The 18,668-nt window shown below is 43.6% G+C and overlaps 1 protein-coding gene across 1 annotated transcript in view; it reads right to left on the bottom strand.

Moving 5' to 3' along the window:
• The window catches only part of SLC35F1 (solute carrier family 35 member F1), a 231,647-nt gene that overhangs the window by 8,954 nt on the left and 204,025 nt on the right, over positions 1–18,668 (bottom strand). Inside the window, exon 7 of the mRNA XM_032216781.1 lies at positions 16,114–16,268. Coding sequence (XP_032072672.1) covers positions 16,114–16,268 — 155 coding nt within the window. The remainder of the gene's footprint in view (positions 1–16,113; positions 16,269–18,668) is intronic.

The following is an 18,668-nucleotide window of genomic DNA, read 5'->3' as shown; positions in this document are numbered from 1 at the left end:
CTAATTACCTGGATTTATATTTTGACCATGTTTTAGATTTACCATAAGAAAACTGCTGTTTCCAAAACTGCACACTTTTGCATGATGAGATTTTTCTTTAAGCACCCACAGATAAACCCTTTACGTTCCTGGGTGTGTATGTATGGGTTCAATTTACTTATACTATAGAATACAATACAATACAATAGCAGAGTTGGAAGGGGCCTTGGAGGTCTTCTAGTCCAACCCCCTGACTAGGCAGGAAATCTTACACTGTTTCAGACAAATGGCTATCCAACATCTTCTTAAAGACTTCCAGTGTTGGGGCATTCACAACTTCTGGAGGCAAGCTGTTCCACTGATTAATTCTTCTAGCTGTCAGAAATTTCTCCTCAGTTCTAAGTTGCTTCTCTCTTTGATTAGTTTCCCCCACTGCTTCTTGTTCTATCCTCAGGTGCCTTGGAAAATAATTTGACTCCCTCTTCTTTGTGGCAACCCCTGAGATATTGGAACTCTGCTATCATGTCTCCCCTTCTTTCTATTAAACTAGACATACCCAGTTGCTGCAACCGTTCTTCATATGTTTTAGCCTCCAGTATAAGGCACATGGGTGCATGTAATTGAGCATACTGTGTCCCTTGGTGTAAATTCTCAATACACTTATAAAGCATTTATCTGCCCCAACTATGTACATCAGCTCATGGCTGACTTTCTTGTTTTTTTTAAAGAAATCAATAAGCACTTGGGGGCTAAGGATTAATGTAAGGAAACTTTTTTTCCTCTTTGTTAGGAATTATTGTTAATTAATAGTCTCCACATCCAAAAGGATCTGGGATTGTATTTAAACCACTACAGGTAATCCTCATTTAGAAAACTACAACTGGGACCAGCAATTTGGTCATTAAGCAAAGAGGTTGCTATGTGAAACAACAACTGTGTTTACATCCTATTTCAGATTTCCTTTGCTTTACAGACCTGCGAAGGGCATGCATGTGAGGATTTATCACAGTTACTTTTTAATCTGCATTGTAACTGCAAACAGTTACTAATGAGGCAGTTTCTAAAGGAGGATTGCCTGTATCATATTGGAACTGATGCAGTGGTGGGATTCAAATAATTTAACAACCGGTTCTCTGCCCTAATGATCAGCAGGGTAGGTGGGGCTTGGTGGTCATGTTATTGGGTGGGCATGGCCAACTCAACATCACTCACGTTGATGGGCGCTTCACCTTAGCTGTTACAATGTAATAAGGATTAACCAGAGAGACAGTTTCTGTAAGCAGGGCAATAAAGATTAGGCTAGTAACAACACCAGAATGTTTCCTTCCTGCCTTCCTTATAAGAGTAGCACTGTAAAGTGGAAAAAAACAAAATGAGATTTCTTCCGACAACTGGTTCTCCGAATTGCTTAGAAAGCTACCAACCAGTTCCCCGAATAGGTGCGAACTGGCTGAATCCCACCACTGAACTGATGGATCATTCAGCACTTCTGATTTAAAGGAGTAAAAATGGTCTGAAGCACATGCAAGTGAGCAAACACACAACCCCTCTTGATAACCCTTTGAACCCAATATCTTTTTCTGGGGTTGTGCTGTAGTTGTGGCCTTGCAACCAGGGTGGGATTCAGCCAGTTTGCATCTGTTCAGGTGAACTGGATGTTAATTTTGCATCTGGGTCACCAAATCAGTTGTTACAAGGACAGGCTGGCCCTACCCACCCCACCCCTCCCTTCCCATGAGTCTCCACAGGGCACATCATCATGCCAGGTAAGTGCAGGGCCTGTGCAGAGGCTCTTGGAGGGTGAAAAACGTGCTTCCTGGAAACACCGGAAACTGGTCCCCTTTCCAGCCTCCAGAGGGCCTCCCGAGCCCAGGGAAGAGGCCATTTTTGCCCTCCCGGAGGCTTGAAGAAGCCTCCAGAGCCTGGGGAGGCAAAAAATGGGCCTGCTGAAAGTACCGAGTCCAAAAACAGACCTGTTTCTGGCCTCTGGAGGGTCTCCGGAGCCCAGGGAGGCTGTTTTTGCCCTCCTGGAGGATCAAGGAAAGCTTCTAGAGCCTGGGGATGAAAACATCCCACCTGCTGTGGCGCAGGAGGCTGAGTAGACCACGCCCACCATGGCCATACACACCCAGCAACCAGGCAGAGCCCTGGTTGCTAACATTTTTCAATCCCACCCCTGCTTGCAACCCAGGCAGTTGCTTTAAGGAGTTCCCAAAAGGAGGTAAATGGGCATCCCTGAAATATTTTTGCCCCTTCAGAACTGGAGCACTGCAGAGCTTTTCAAACTTGGCCTTCAGCTGAACGATACTGCGGTCAGGTTCCCTCCTTTGTAGGAGCTGATTTATATACTCATCCCGGCTTGCAAGCATCAACTTAAAAAATAGAGTCTACCACCAAGCTGGTGGGGGATTAGTAAAGAATTGGCCAGGTAAGAATGTGCTTAAGAGGGCAAAAGGAAGAGAAGCAACATTGATTTTGTAATTGTTTCCCTGAGGCTAAAATATTAAATTATTGAATCCTACAGTCGCCCACTACTGTCCCAGGATTTAGACATCCTGATCTAAGAAAATCAATGCTAAATAATTATGAGTCTTTATTGTTTTTGTTGCAGCTCAGAAAGATGTCTAAATAAAGCCATCTCCCCCTTCCTGTTTATTGTTTTTGTAATGTTTTCTTGTATTATGGCATCCGCGTGCAGTGTTGACGGGTGTCTGTGTTTCTCTTGGCTTCTGAGCAGTCACTTTTAATAAAATATCATCCGCTGCTAATAATCAATACTGAATTGCTATCTTTGAGGCTGGTGGGGCTCACCATCAGGTTTACAGTAATTGACTCAGCCTGGGCCTTGGGCTAATTCGTCTTCTTGAATTTTACAACAGGCACATTCGGTCAAGTTGCCCGGGGATTCTGCTGTGCTCTTCCTCCATACACATGGGGCTCATTCCCCTTTGGACCAGCAAACTTTTCACAGCTGTAGCTCATTAACTTCAACCTGGATGTAAAAGTCCCTTGGGAAGAAAACAGTGCAGAGGGGTTTTTCCAAGAGTTTGCTTTCCTCTGACATGGTTTTGCATCTGAACTTTTAATTGAGATAGATGTTCACATTAGTCAATGTCCATTTTTATTGCAGATTTGTTCTTGAGCAGACAAGTGCAGATAGGGATGGTGTATGAATACACCCACAGATATGCAGACAGATATACAGATGCGTAAGGATACATCCTACCATACAGGGAAAGAAACTGTGTTGTGGTGCAGAGCAGGAAGGAAGATGGTGCCAGGTCTCAAAATAAAAGATAAATACAGGCAATTCCAATTTGCATGCAATGTTAGCTGGATAACATTGAGACAAATTCCACTCGGGATATGCCTTGTTGGGAAAAGCAAACTGGTTTCATACTTGATCTTTTTTCTTTCTTGAAAAACATCCCTTTTCTTCCTCAGATCAATGGGTTGAACTCAGAGCAGGTCAAAAAGTCATTTAATTTTGAAACCAGTCTTTAGCCATAAAAACATGAATGGTTCAGGCATGATGTAGAATTGTTTTGAAGATTTCTTTTCAATTTTAAAGTCAGAGTGATGTGAAAGGCCAAGTTTAAAGACCAGATTGTTTTAACAATAATTAATGCAATTGTATATTCAAATATTTCTGGATTTTAAAAAAAAGAACGAAGAACCCATTATCTTTGACTAGAGCCAATGAGCTCAAGAGGCTGTTTCACATTCCTAAGTGGTCAAGTCACTAAATTTAGCTATTTACTGCAAATCTGTGAAAATATCATGGGAGTCACAAATGAGAAAATGAGAAAGAAACTAACAACTTCTATTGGAGAGCATCTGTAGGCAGGAAGCTAGGGAAGCAGAGAAATTTCAGATAGTTTCCATACCTTGTTGATCATAATGTTTGTTTGTAATGTTTGTAATGTTTATTAACATTTGTAGGCCGCCCTTTTCCCTGAGGGGACTCAGGGCGGCTCACATAAAATCAGGGAAGGGAAGTACAAACAGTGACATAGACACATATAATAAAAGTAATAAGCAACATACATTCATCATTCGGGAGGGGCAACTATCCTTGTCCCCAGGCCTGACGGGCTAGCCAGTTCTTAAGGGCTGTGCGGAAGGCCTGGACGGTGGTGAGGGTACGAATCTCCACGGGGAGTTCGTTCCAAAGGGTCGGGGCTACTACTGAGAAGGCCCTCCTCCTTGTAGTTGCCAGCCGGCACTGGCTGGCCGATGGAATACGGAGGAGGCCCAATCTGTGAGATCTAATTGGTCGCAGGGAGGTAATTGGCAGGAGGCGGTCTCTCAAGTATCCAGATCCACTACCATGCAGGGCTTTATGAGTGACTAATAGCACCTTGAAGCGCATCCGGAGATCGACAGGTAGCCAGCGCAGCTCGCGGAGGATAGGTGTTATGTGGGTGAACCGAGGTGCACCCACAATCACTCGCGCGGCCGCGTTCTGTACTAGCTGAAGTCGCCGGATGCTCTTCAAGGGCAGCCCCATGTAGAGCACATTGCAGTATTCCAGCCTAGAGGTCACAAGGGCCCGAGTGACTGTTGTGAGTGCCTCCCGATTCAGGTAGGGTCGCAACTGGTGCACCAGGCGAACCTGGGCGAATGCCCCCCTGGTCACAGCCGTCAGGTGGTGGTCAAACGATAGCTGTGGATCCAGGAGGACTCCCAAGTTGCGAACCCTCTCTGAGGGGTATAAAATTTGACCCCCCAGCCTGAGTGATGGAATATTGGTCGAATCTTTGGGAGGGAAACACAACAGCCACTCGGTTTTCTGGGTTGAGCACAAGCTTGTTAACCCTCATCCAATCCATAACGGCCTCAAGGCCTCGGTTCATCACGTCTGCCGCTTCATTGAGTTGGCACGGGGCGGACAGATACAACTGGGTATCGTCCGCATATTGATGGTATCTGATCCCGTGCCTGCGGATGATCTCTCCCAGCGGTTTCATGTAGATGTTGAATAGTAGCGGGGATAAGACCGAGCCCTGAGGCACCCCATATGTTAGGGGCCTAGGGGACGATCTCTGCCCCCCCACTAACACCGACTGCGACCTGTCCGAGAGGTAGGAGGAGAACCACCGCAACACGGTGCCTCCCACTCCCACCTCCCGCAGTCGTCGCAGAAGGATACCATGGTCGATGGTATCGAAAGCCGCTGAGAGGTCAAGGAGGACTAGGATGGAGGAATATCCTCCATCTCTGGCTCTCCAGAGATCATCGGTCAATGCGACCAAAGCGGTTTCTGTGCTGTAACCGGGTCTGAAGCCTGACTGGAAGGGGTCGAGATAGTTTGCTTCCTCCAAGGACCGTTGGAGCTGAAAGGCCACCACCTTCTCAACAACCTTCCCAAGGAAGGGAAGGTTGGAGACCGGGCGATAGTTATTAAGAACAGCTGGATCCAAAGATGGCTTCTTTAGGAGGGGTCTCACCACCGCCGCTTTCAGTGCCGGGGGAAGTTCCCCTCCCGAAGAGAGGCGGTCACAACCGCCTGGATCCAGCCTCGTGTCACCTCACTGCTGTTAGTAACCAGCCATGAGGGACACGGGTCCAGTACGCAGGTGGAGGCACTTACAGCCCTCATGGCCTTGTCCACATCCCCGGGGGTAACATCCTGAAACTCAACCCAGAGATGTTCTACCCAATCCTCTTGTGCCTCGGCTGGAGCTGCGGGGATGGAGTCCAAGTCCGACCGAAACCGAGCAATTTTGTCTGCTAAGAATTGGGCATAATCCTCAGCTCTGCCCTGCAAGGGTTCCCCCGCTTCCCTTTTATTTAATAGGGAGCGGGTTATCTTAAACAGGGCGGCTGGGCGGGACTCAGCGGACGCAACCAAGGTGGCTATGTGAGATCTTTTCGCTGCCCTAAGTGCCCTGGTGTATTCCTTGGTGCAGGTGGTTACCATTGCTCGGTTCGATTCGGACTTATCGGACCTCCATCGGTGCTCTAGGCATCTCCTCCGGCGCTTCATCTCCCAGAGTTCCTCGGTGAACCAAGGGGGTCTCCGGGATCCGCCGCCTCGGAGGGGCCGTAGTGGCGCAATCCGGTCGAGGGCCTCCAATGCTGCCGAGTGCCAAGCAGCAACCAGAGTCTCTACCGGACTGTGGGCGAAAGTATCAGGAATGACCCCAAGCTCCGTCTGGAACCTTAGCGGTTCCATAAGTCGCCTGGGGCGGAACCACCTGGTCGGTTCTCCTCCCTACAGTGGGGGTTTGGTCTCCGGAAGTCGAGCCTCAGTAGGCAGTGGTCTGACCACGACAGGGGTATGATGTCGTTACCCCTCAGACCAAGGTCACAAATCCACTGCTCCGAGAGGAATACGAGGTCGAGCATGTGACCCGCCGAATGGGTTGGCCCCGAATTACTTGGGTCAAGCCCATGGCTGTCATGGAAGCCATGAATTCCTGCGCCCCATCAGAGTTTTCACCGAGCGAAGGCAAATCAAAGTCCCCCAGGACCATCAACCTAGGGAACTCAATTGCCAGCTCGGCTACCGACTCGAGGAGCGAGGGGAGGGCTGCTGCAACGCTGTTGGGAGGCAGGTACGTTAACAGCAGACCCACTTGACCCTTGAGGTCCAACTTTATCAGCAGAGACTCACACCCGACAAGCTCCGGAGCAGGGACCCTACGAGGAACTAACGACTCCCGGATAACAACGGCCACACCCCACCCCTTCCCTGGGCTCTCGGCTGGTGCAGCACCTGAAATCCTTCTGGGCACAGTTCTACAAGGGGGACTCCTCCCTCTGGGCCCAGCCAGGTTTCAGTAATACATGCCAGGTCTGCCCTCTCGTCTAAAATTAAGTCCCGGACGAGAGGAGCTTTATGTACCACAGACCTGGCATTTAGCGACAGCAGCCTGAGTCCAGGGTCCTGATTACTTGTGCCATCTGGTCTCGGAGTGGGACTCATAGGGCCGGAAGGAGGGATCTCTGTGATGTAGCGAACCCTCCTTCCCGGTAATGGCCTGCCCTAAAGTCCCCGCCGTATCTGCCCCTCCCTGTTACGACCGTAATACCCCGACCCTCTCCCGTGTCTCTAGTCCCCTCAACCACCCCCATGGCCCCCGCTTCTCCCAGCAGGTCCTCCGAATCAGACATACTCATTCACTCACCCAAGCAGTCCCCACAGAAAGTTAAAAACATATAAAATACAATGATAATAAAATGATAAAAGTGGGATCATTCACTCAACCACATACAATCCCATGCACTCATCATACCAGATAAAAATTGCGCGGTTGTGCGAATTGGTGAAGGCAGGATCTTAGAAATTTGGCCCTCTCGTTAACAAAGTCTAATGGGAGTCCAATAGAAAACTGTATATGGTCCAGAGAAGTATATGGCCAGAAAGAAGTGCCAATAATGGCCACTGGAGGGAGTCCAAGTTCTCAACACACTGCCTCTCTGGTGTAATAGTGCTTGATGATAATAAAGGTATTTGATGGTCCAGAAAAATACCAGTAATGGCCACTAGAGGGAGTCCAAATTCCCAGCCAACACAGCACTCCTGAGGCAGTGATGATTGCAATGGTAGCAGCTGATGGTAATGGCTGCCGCAGGGAGCCCGTAATTGAGTTCTTACAGCTTTACTTCTAAGCCAAGCAGGCAGATGGTCAAGCCGTTTAAAGTCCTGCAGAAACAGCGGCGAGATCGAAGTAAAACGCCGCTTCAAAATACAGGGAGGGATATCAGCAAAGCTATAGCGGAGACAGGAAACCAGTTCCTCTGCTCCCGGTCCCAGTCCCAGTCCAGTCCAAGCATCTCTCCTGGACCTCCCACCCCCTCTTCGGGGCATAGACCAGCCCCACGATGTTGTCCAGTCAGTGAGGGGGTTCGGCACCCCTCCAAACAGCGGGGCCAAAGCCTCCGCCTCTCGCACAAAGCCGTCGCCGCCGCTTCCCAGCTGTTTAAAAAGGCCGATGCAGAAAACCACGCGAGGGGGGATATCGTCGTTCCGGAGCTGTTCCTGGAGCCGCTCAGAGGCGGCCCCCTCCCCAAACAACCACCTCCCTGGGAGGGCTGAAGGCTGGCGCCCAAAAGGAACCCCTCCGTTACCATGTTAGGGGTCCTGGGCGCCGCGGTTAGTGTCTTCTTATTCTCAGGCATTCGGAGCGGCGGAATCCGGCAGCCATTCTATTCTCACGCATGCGGAAAACCACTGATGGGCTAAAGGAGCCTCTCCTAATCTTGTGTCCTGTTCTATAAACCAAGTTGGCTGTGCTTGCCAAGAGTTAAGGCTGTGCAGCACTACAAAGGCAGAAAGGTGTTTTGGACTGTGTGCGATGCATTGTGAGCAAACTCTGATTTGCCCTCAAATCAAAGTGTAGCACAGCCTGTCAAGGTATTTATCATCACTTATTTTTCTAGGTCTTAATCTCAGCCATACTCACAATAGATTGTCATATTAACAAAAAGAGTCTGGTTTTTTGGGGGGGAGGTTGACTTTGCTATATTTTAGACCACTGCCAAGACCCAGTTTTAGTTCTTGAGATTGTCAGTTTTTTATTATTTAATTAATTTGTATGCCGCCCACTCTCAAAGAGACTTCAGTTAAAACTGAAATAACAGATGATACAAAACATGAATCACAATAGTAAGGGGAACTTTAGTTACCCCGACATCAACTGGGACACAAGCTCTGCACCAAGCGGAAGGTTTCTGAGATCTTGAGATCAGAGCAGACAGTACCAGGCACTTTGGAGCAATAGTCTAACTTTATATAATATTAACTCCTATGTTTTTCCATTGCCTTGCATTTCTTGGTTTTCTCTTGAATGATCTGCTTGCAGAAAATCCAATTGAAGTATTAGTTTAAATGTACCTAAACATTGAACAAAGGCTTTGAAAATAAAACCTCTAAAAGTGCCTGAATTACATTTTTTTCATTCTGTAGCATTTTTTTCTTGTGTTTTTCCACACCAGACAAAAAAAAATGCAACGGCAGCTGTTTCATAAAATTATCTATTGATTTTCAAATGTAAAGTCTGTCTTCCAGAAAACGATAAATCTCTGAGATGTAATATACAATGTTTTAGTGTCAAAAAGCAGAATCCACTGACATTGTAAATTCACACTTACTGTATCTTTTCTGATGAAGAAAAGAACAATATATTTTATTTGAAGAAAAACAACAACCTTGGAGGCAATAGAGTCAACGATTAAATCCTTCATTTATTGCCCATATAAAATTCATATAATTCAATAAAAACAAAAAATTATCTCATGTGTGGAAATATACACAGAGGGCTGGGCAATCATATTTTGGACTCCAAATAGACATGTACCACAGGGAGGACCAAAATGTAAGATTAAAGATAAATTAGCTACACTAAGCTTAACTTAATCAACTTCTATTAGCCTTTACTTTGAGAAAATTTATTATTAAAAAAAAAATGACAAATTGTGCCATTACCCAGCAGAGTAATTTTAGATGATTTAAAGGATCAAAAAACCCATAATGATGTTGTCCAAAATGTAGGTTCCATTCTTGCTCTAAAGTTATTCAGTTTTTTTCTTGTGTACCTAAAGATCTTCATCAAATCCCCAGAAGAACTGAGTGAATGACATCTCCTTTTTCAAAAATACCTTTCAAGCCAGATTAACCATAGTACTGTAGTAATATGAAGGGAATGATTACTTTTAAATGAATGGATTTGTAATTCAAGCATACACAGCTTCAGTCCATTCGACGAATAGAGGGGGTGTTTTAAGAGGGAAGCTAAGCTAACACTCACTCTCTATGTGATTTTTCAAAAAAAGTAATATTTTTGAAATTTTTTCAAGCTTTAACGATTAGAAATGAAAAGCAAAATGCCTGAGCTGAATATTTCATTACTTTCTTGCATTCCATTGCATCCTATTTATGCAGTGTACTGCAGCTTTGACCAAGTATGGAAATTATAAATTATTTCACATTTGGCAGGTTCATGATTTATGAATAGCAAATTGAAATACATTGATATTTTACCCACCAACATTTGGAATTTTTTAGATTACTACATTGTCTTTAAAATGATGTTGCATAGCTTTAGCTGCTGATTCACAAAGCAAAAGAAAATAATTTAAAAAGGATTCAGCTGAAAAAAATCCATCAAATTTCCTTGTCTTGAAAATTATTTTCTTCAATACTTAATTGGAACCTTGGAAGTTTGATTGATTCTCTGAATTCATTAAAAGCATTCAAAAGTTGTTTGCATTTGTACTTAAACATGTTTGTATGTAGATTTGCTCGATAGATATAATTGACAGTGTGGTGGATATGATTAGAAACTGTGGGGCAAATGTTATCTTGAAAATATTTTGAAGTTGTGAGGACAGACAGATCTAGAAAATAAGTTAATGTGTCCTGATCCTCTCATGGATGACTTCCAAGTAATTTTGGCAAAAACCCAGCCTTCTTCAGATGTTTCACTGTATTTTATAAATAGACTTGCCCTTTGATCAGGCATCAATAGCAATATCTGTAGGGAAAAATAGGCAGTGGTGTAATCTGTTGTGTTGTTCAAATCTGTAGCATGTACTGTTTCTTCATGGTGTCTAGAGTGAAAGCTTTCCCACTGGTTCTATCTTAGTTGAAAGCCAATTAATCAAGACCATCAGCCCAGCCAATTCTACAACTCTTAATTGCTGTGTTTCTCAACCTCACATGGACAATTCTGGGAGCTGAAGCCCACACAGCTTAAGGTTCCTAGATTTGAGAAGTATTGCTACATGTCTAAGCAAAGGTCAAAATGCAGGAATTGGCAGTGGGACAATGGTATGCACCATGCCTGAATTCACAAGCTATACAGCAGAAAGCACTGGCTTTCAATTGTTCTTTTCCATCTTTTGTCTCAGGCAAATGCCAAGGTTTGCCCAATGCTTGTTATGTTTGTTTGAACAACCAACCCAGGAAAAAATAAAAAACAAACAAACCCAGCATGCAGATAAATTTACTGGTAGTTTGCAGATTACTTGGGGAGTAGAAAGCACTCTCATGAACTGCACTGGTCTTTTTATCTGCTCATGATATTCTTCTCACATGTAATATGTTACAACTCCTAATAGCAGTGGCTTCATGAGAATGAACACCAAATTACATACATGATGCCATTTCTCTACTACTGAATAGCATCTTGCAATTCCTACTGTTATGGTCTATATGCTGATTTTTCGAGTCAAAGGCCGAAGGGCCTGATCCTATCATGTGGAGAGTTAGCAGGGCATCAATCAAACAAACATAATAAGGGACACCATTAGGAGGAATAAGCAGTTTTAGATTCTGGCAGAGCACCCAGGATGTACCAACAACTTTGAAGGACAGAGCAAAGATGAGCTGCTTGGTTACACAGAAAGTAAGGGAAAGACCCTTAATGAAGTGCGCTGAGGTGTGCTTGTAGCTAGGATTATTTAGGAACAGCTGCTAGAGCAATGACAAAATGAAGGCAAAGCGTGAGTGTGCTTCCTATTTCTTTGCTGCCATCTAGTGGTCATCAAGATTTGGGTGTGGATCACTACAAGGAAGTTCGTTATAGTAGCATCTCTATATCATTGGGTTTTGCTTTTCAGGACCTTATAGAAGAGTGGTGTGGAACTATGGTCCTTTTATGATCTGTGAACTTCAACTCCCAGAATTCCTGAGCCAGCTTCAACTTATGGGAGTTGAAGTTCACAAATTGTAAAAGGTTAGTTCCACACCCCTGTTCTATATGGTCCTGAAAAACAATGAAGGTGTAAGTTAAATACAACATCTCCTATCTCTTTCAGTTCTGAAGGACAGAGGAAAAAGGTTCTGAACTATATGGATCGCCATTTTTTTCAGGTTTTCCTTGAAGAATGATAAAGAATGACTCTTTAGGACTTCTACATCAGGAGTTTAATACTTAACTACTTCTGATGAAATATGGATTCCTGATTTGGTAAGAAAATTTCTGATGATAGGTGAACAAAAACCAGCACAATTTGCTAGGGACATTATATGTTGTGGGTTTGTCATGTGAGAAAAGATTGATAATAGAGTATGTTTGGCCACAGTAGGTGTCTAGCAAGATCAATTACTCATTACACAGAATTACTGTTAGATGTAATTTTATAAACCAAATTACCTGCCAGGGTTTCTTAGATGGAATTTACTTTCTTAAAGCGTAACTCCTAAGTCATTATAATTTAATAAAAATATGAATGCAATTCTCCCTCATTATAAATAATCTACTCAATTATTCATGAGTCATAATGCCATATTTCTCACTTCTTTTGCATTCATCTTCTTTGCAACAACCTAGCCTACGGCCCTAATGAATACAGGGCAGATTATAAATCTTGAAAAGTTCAGCTCTAAAGGCAAGTTAAGATGATTCAATACAATACAATACAATACAATACAATACAATACAATACAATACAATACAATACAATACAATACAATACAGCAGAATTGGAAGGGACCTAGGAGGTCTTCTAATCCAACCCCTGCCTAGGCAGGAAACCATATACCAGTTCAGACAAATGGCTACCCAACATCTTCTTAAAGACTTCCAGTGTTGGATTCATAACTTCTGGAGGCAAGCTGTTCTAAGTTGCTTCTGTCCTTGATCAGTTTCCACCCATTGCTTCTTGTTCTACCCCCAGGTGCCTTGGAGAATAGTTTGATTCTCTCTTTTTTGTGGCAACCCCTGAGATATTGGAGCACTGCTATCATGTCTCCCCTAGTCCTTCTTTTCATTAAACTAGACATACCCAGTTCCTGCAACCGTTCTTTAAATGTTAGCCTCCAGTCCCCTATCATCTTGGTTGTTCTTCTCTGCACTCTTTCTAGAGTCTCCACATCTTTTCTACATCGTGGCGACCAAAACTGAATGCAGCATTCCAAGTGTGGCCTTACCAAGGCATTATAAAGTGAGATTAACACTTCACGTGATCTTGATTCTATCCCTCTGTTTATGTAGCCTAGAACTGTGTTGGCTTTTTTGGCAGCTGCTGCACACTGCTGGCTCATATTTAAATGGTTGTCCACTAGGACTCAACCCCTTTGAATGACTAAAATCCTTTTCCAATTACTTTCCAAAGCAAAATAAAGATAGTTCCTTGCTTGATTTATATTTTCTTTGCTATAGGTCAGAGGAAAGAGACACCGAAAGCTAGCAGTTCCTTGAAAGTATTATAACAGTGAATTTTGGAAGAGATATTAAAGAGCTGGGATAGTTCTTATTAACCAATAAAGCCTTTTTGCTCTCCCATGAAGAAAGGCTTTGTCCAGGGGTGGACTGTTGGGGTTCTCAGGGGTTCAGGAGAACTTCTAGCTAAGATTTTGTGCAGTTCGGAGAACCCCCAAATCCCACTCCTGGTTGGCCCTGCCCATCCCACCCCACCCCTCCCAGGAGTCCCCACATGGCTCATTTTGGATGCAGTTAAGTGCAGGGTGCACATGAAGGCTCAGGGAGGGCGAAAAACGGGCCTACCAGAAGTTCGGGAAGGCCAGAAATGGTCCGTTTCTGGCCTCCAGAGGGCCTCCAAACGGCCTCCAGAGCCTGGGAAGGCTGTTTTTGCCCTCCTGAAGGCTCGGAAAGCCTCCAGAGCCCAAGGAAGGCAAAACTCCCCCCTCCCTGTGGTGCAGAAAGTTGACTAGGCCACACCCACCATGGCCATGCCCACTCATCAGAGAACCCCTTGCTAAAATGTTTGAAGCCCACTCCTGTTTTTGTCCACTGGTCAGTGATTACAAAATGAAAGGGATGATGTAGCTGAGGAGAAGAGCAGCTGGGCTGAAACCAAAGCAAGTGAAAAATGTGCAGAGGAAAATCATCCTCAGCATGATAATTAACACAAGCAATTCAATATTAATGCTTTATGCCTATGGTGATCAGGGATACTTTCACTCCTTGTACAAGAACAAAGCCAGGGATTACACCAGGACACAGGACACTGAAGGCATCTGCTAGTTACAAGTTGAAAAATATCACATCAAGTTATTTGCAACCCACAACATCCGGGTTATACAATTCTAAACTGGAACTCTGTTTTGTCCAGCTGGGAAAATCTCAGAATGCCCTTGTAGCAGATGTTGCTTAATAATGGTTCTTTTCCTTAGCAACATAAGATTTAATCTGAACAAATAGGTATTTAAGCATTGAATTTTAAAAACTTACGGCTTATGTTGATCAGCGCATCCTCTTGGTTTTAAGCTTCCTGTTTAATCCTCTTCATTTTAATTGCTTTGCATTATCCTTTTACCTTTTCATTATATTGTAAGCCAACCATCTCACTGTAACCATGAGATGGGTGGCATGAAAATTTAATAAATATGTTGAGATTATATTTGATCTTATATTAATCAGATTCAAGATAATTCCCATATTTTCAGACTCTTTGCTTGTTCTCATGCTAGAAGAGTTTATATATCAAGATAAGTCACAATCCAACGACTCTTCAGTTGCCACAACCATCCTGATGCAACCTTGCTTAACCCCCTGGGTTGAGACTCCCTTCCGATAATGACTGATACACAAATCAGAGAATTGCTTTTCTGCTATATTCAGCAATCAGAGGAGGAATGCTGTATAGTGCTGGTGTCACAACCATTCAGAACAAGTTGGACTGAAAACAGTATGAACTTTGAAGATTAACAGTGCCAGCAGCACTTAGACTTATATACGGCTTCAGGGTGCTTTACAGCCCTTTTTAAGCAGTTTACAGAGTCAGCATATTGCCCCCAACAATCTGGGTCTTCATTTTACCCACCTCGAAGTCAGTGAGAATCAAACTCCCAGCAGTTGGCAGAATTAGCCTACAATACAATAAGCCATGGTGGCACAGTGTTAGAGTGCAGTAGTTAGAGTGCAGTACTGCAGGCAACTTCTGCTGATCACCGGATGCCAGCAGTTTGGCAGATCAAATCTCACGGCTCAAGGTTGACTCAGCCTTCCATCCTTCCAAGGTTGGTAAAATGAGGACCCAGATTGTTAGGGCAATAGGCTGATTTGGTAAAACCTCGTAGAGAGGGCTGTAAAGCTAATACCAAGCTCTAACCAAGGCTCTTACATGCTATCACCATTAGTACAATGTCAATGTTAGCAAGGCAGTGACAATTTCTCATATACAGGCAACCCTTGATTTAAAACCATTCATTTAGTGACCATTTGCATTACAACAACACTAAAATAACTTATGACAGATCCTTTAGCTTAAAATCGCCCCAACTTCCCCATGGTTCTGTGATCAGAATCCCAATGCTTGGCAACCAGCATGTATTTATAATGGTTGCAGTGAACTGGGGTCGTGTGGTCACTATTGGTCAGCTTTCCACCTGTCTTCCAATGAAAAAAATAAATAGGGGAAGCCAGATTCACCTACCAACCATGTGAGTCACTTAACAATGCAGTGATTCACTTAACTGGACTGATTATGTAACACGCTACATGGGGCTGCCCCTGAAGAGTGTTCGAAGACTGCAGTTGGTCCAGAATGCAGCCGCGCAGCGATATTGGGTGTACCTAGATATGCCCATGTTACACCTATCCTCCGCGAGCTGCACTGGCTCCCCATTGGTCTCCGACGCGCTTCAAGGTGCTAGTCGTTACTTTTAAAGCCCTACATGGTTTAGGACCTGGCTACCTGAGAGACCGCCTCCTGCCATTCACCTCCCAATGACCAATAAGATCACACAGACTGGGCCTCCTTCGGGTGCCGTCGGCCAGTCAATGTCGTTGGCGGCTCCCCGGCAGAGGCCCTTCTCTGTAGCTCCCTATGGAACGATCTTCCTGTGAGATCTGGACCCTTACTACTCTTCCAGCCTTCCATAAAGCTGCTAAGATCTGGCTGTTCTGGCAGGCCTGGGGCTGTTGATTAGTATCCAGCCCCTAACAGTATGCATGGTGTGAATTTTTAACCATTGTATTTTTATTTTTAATTTTTTATATGTTTTTGTCTTGCCTGTAAGCCACCCAGAGTCCCAAGGGAGTGGGCAGCATACAAATGTCAATAAATTGAAATTGAAAAAATGAAATTAACTGTGGCAAAAAAAAAGATTATAAAATTGGGCATAATTCACTTAATAACCACCTCGCCTAGCAACAGAAATTCTGGTCCTAATTATGGCCGTACGTCGAGGACTACCTGTAACCAGATCGGTCCACTTACCTTGTAGTAGAAGAGAAAGAATCCGCAGAAAAGGCTGTATAAATCTGCTGTAAGGAGGGAGAGGTTGACTGCTGTAGCGCTCGTTTTCTTAATCACCACAGGCATGAAGCTATAGAGGCCAAACATGCAGGCACTAAAGCCAACATACAGTAATCCTATAGGAAGGAAGGAAGGAAGGAAGGAAGGGGGAGAAGGAGGAGGAAGGAAGGAGGAAGGAAGGAAGGAAGGAAGGAAGGAAAATGATAAGCAGTCAGTACCATCTTGCCCACCTTTTTCCGAAGGCAACGTTTCTGCTGAGAGAAACAAACCTTTGAAGATTTCTAACTTCAAGGTGTGCCAGGAGAGAGGGAAGATGGCCTTAATTTATTTGTGATCTGAGGTGGCAGAGTCAGCTGAACATAATCCAGGAAAAAAATAAATCTTACTTCAGGTATGTACTTGCAGGGAATGCAATAAAAAAAGTGAGAGTGGCCTGGTGTGACGTTTCATTGTCATGGCACACATTTCAATCCTGACTTTTCTGACAAAGCTCCTGTGTATTTGGCTACTAAAGTACGGCTGACTTGAAATGTTACAAGAATGTCATTCTGGGCCCTTCCTTGTTTGATATTTCAATCTTCCAGTTTTCACAGTCACTGCCTACAGTTCTAACACTCCGCCCTCACCCTCCCTGTCTTCGATATTCTATATTTGTACGTGCTACAAGAATGATCATCATAGCAAAATAATCATATGTACTACAATCACAAAAAATAGCAGTATCCCAAATTTACAGGTATAAATAATAACCGAAATTCAAAAGCAAAGTTAATCCACAAGAATTATCAGCAAAAAAGAGATCAACGAGAGGCAACATCTCCCTTTATTTATTTATATACTGCCTTTATTGTTTTAATGGATAACTCAAGATTGCAAACATATTTAATGCTCCTTCTTCCTCCTATTTTCCTCCACAGCAACAATCTTGTGAAATGGGTTGGACCGAGAGATAGTGACTGGCACAAAGTCCCAGCTGGCTTTCGTGCCTAAGGCAGGACTAGAACTCCCAGTCTCCTGGTTTATAGCCTGGGACCTTGATATTAAACTGAACTGCTTCTATCTGTATAACTAGGCAAATTCCAAATACTGTTTCTTTCCCTGTGTGATTTATGTCACAATCTCATATCATTTTTTCCTGAAGACTTTCTCCAGAACAAACATACCATAAATTTACTAAGGCAATGTAATTACTTTCAGTTCCTTGGACACATGAAAGTCTATTTACAGCAGGGTTAGGATTCTTTTTTTCCTCAAGAGCTACTTTCCTTTTGGTTTAAAGATGGAGCTACTGGTGGAACTGATGGATACTATTAAAATGCAGCCATCCATCTTCTAGTACACAGTACATATTCAGCACTTAATGTACACTGGAATGGGGTGGGGAGGTTTTTGGGAGAGAACAGTTAAATGTCTCCTTCTCAAATTTCCATTACTTCTTAGCTTTGAAGAAAGCTGTTAAGCTTTTGCAAAGAAGATGGTGCATCTTTTATGATGGAAATAGGTAAGAGGCTAGCAAAGCTGAATAGAGAAGGTTGCTTTTTTGTGGAATTCTGTGTCTAGAGCCTTGGCAAGGTCTGCAGAGCGCTTACAGGCCAAATTGTTCTGTTGCACACATTGTTAAGCAATTCTGCTACAATTCACACACATTTGTGAATTGTTGCACACATTCACAAAAACACACAAAGCAAGTCTTGCTTATGGGTATCTGCAAGGAAGACCAAAAGGTGAATAACTTCATGTGTGTCATGCCATTCATGTCATTTGCATAACAATGTCATAATATTAATAATGTCATAATGTTTGTCATCATCATGACTTCCCTGTATTTCTATACTTAGGCTCCCAATATTTTCTCTGCACTGTTTTTTTTAAATTGTATTTCTATCCACGGCAGTCTAATATTTCTTTGGTGGCTTCATCCATTGCATGATTAAAAACACTAATGAAAAAATGATCATTAACTGCCCAACCAAAAGACATGATGTAACCAAAAGACATAATATAATCAAAATACCAGGAAGTAAATGAAAAGGAATAAAAGAAGGCACATCGTGCATGCTTTGTTAAAAAGATAAAACTGTCCAAAATATTAGTTTATGTAGGAGATGACCAGGCTGAGCTTGAGGGAGAGGTCAAAGGTGCCATAAGTCACGAGTCCCTGCATGCCCACAAGAGATCTAAGTACACCCACCTTGAATGCCTCTTTTATCTCCCATGCATTTCCCTTTACAGTCAGTTGGCCAGATTCTGTAGAAAGCTTAAGCTTTCAGTAAACTTTTATACTCATTTATACTCATTTGAACTGCCTGAATCTCTTAATTTCCTGGGCACTTGACAGTTTATTTTGCAATATTTTGAAAATTAGCAAGGAGGGGCTAGCCTATCACCTGCTATTAACATAAGTTTTCAGCAAGCACACCAGGAACTCTGGCATACTGAAATTAACACGATGAACTGGAAGTAACTGAAAGTAGAAACACAAGTTTTCAAAATACTCCACTCAGCTGAGAAGGAAA

Source organism: Thamnophis elegans, chromosome 4, assembly GCF_009769535.1.
Source record: "Thamnophis elegans isolate rThaEle1 chromosome 4, rThaEle1.pri, whole genome shotgun sequence".
NCBI classification, from domain to species: Eukaryota; Metazoa; Chordata; class Lepidosauria; order Squamata; family Colubridae; genus Thamnophis; species Thamnophis elegans.
Note: the sequence above shows the minus strand (reverse complement) of the source record. Positions and strands in the feature narration are given on the sequence as shown.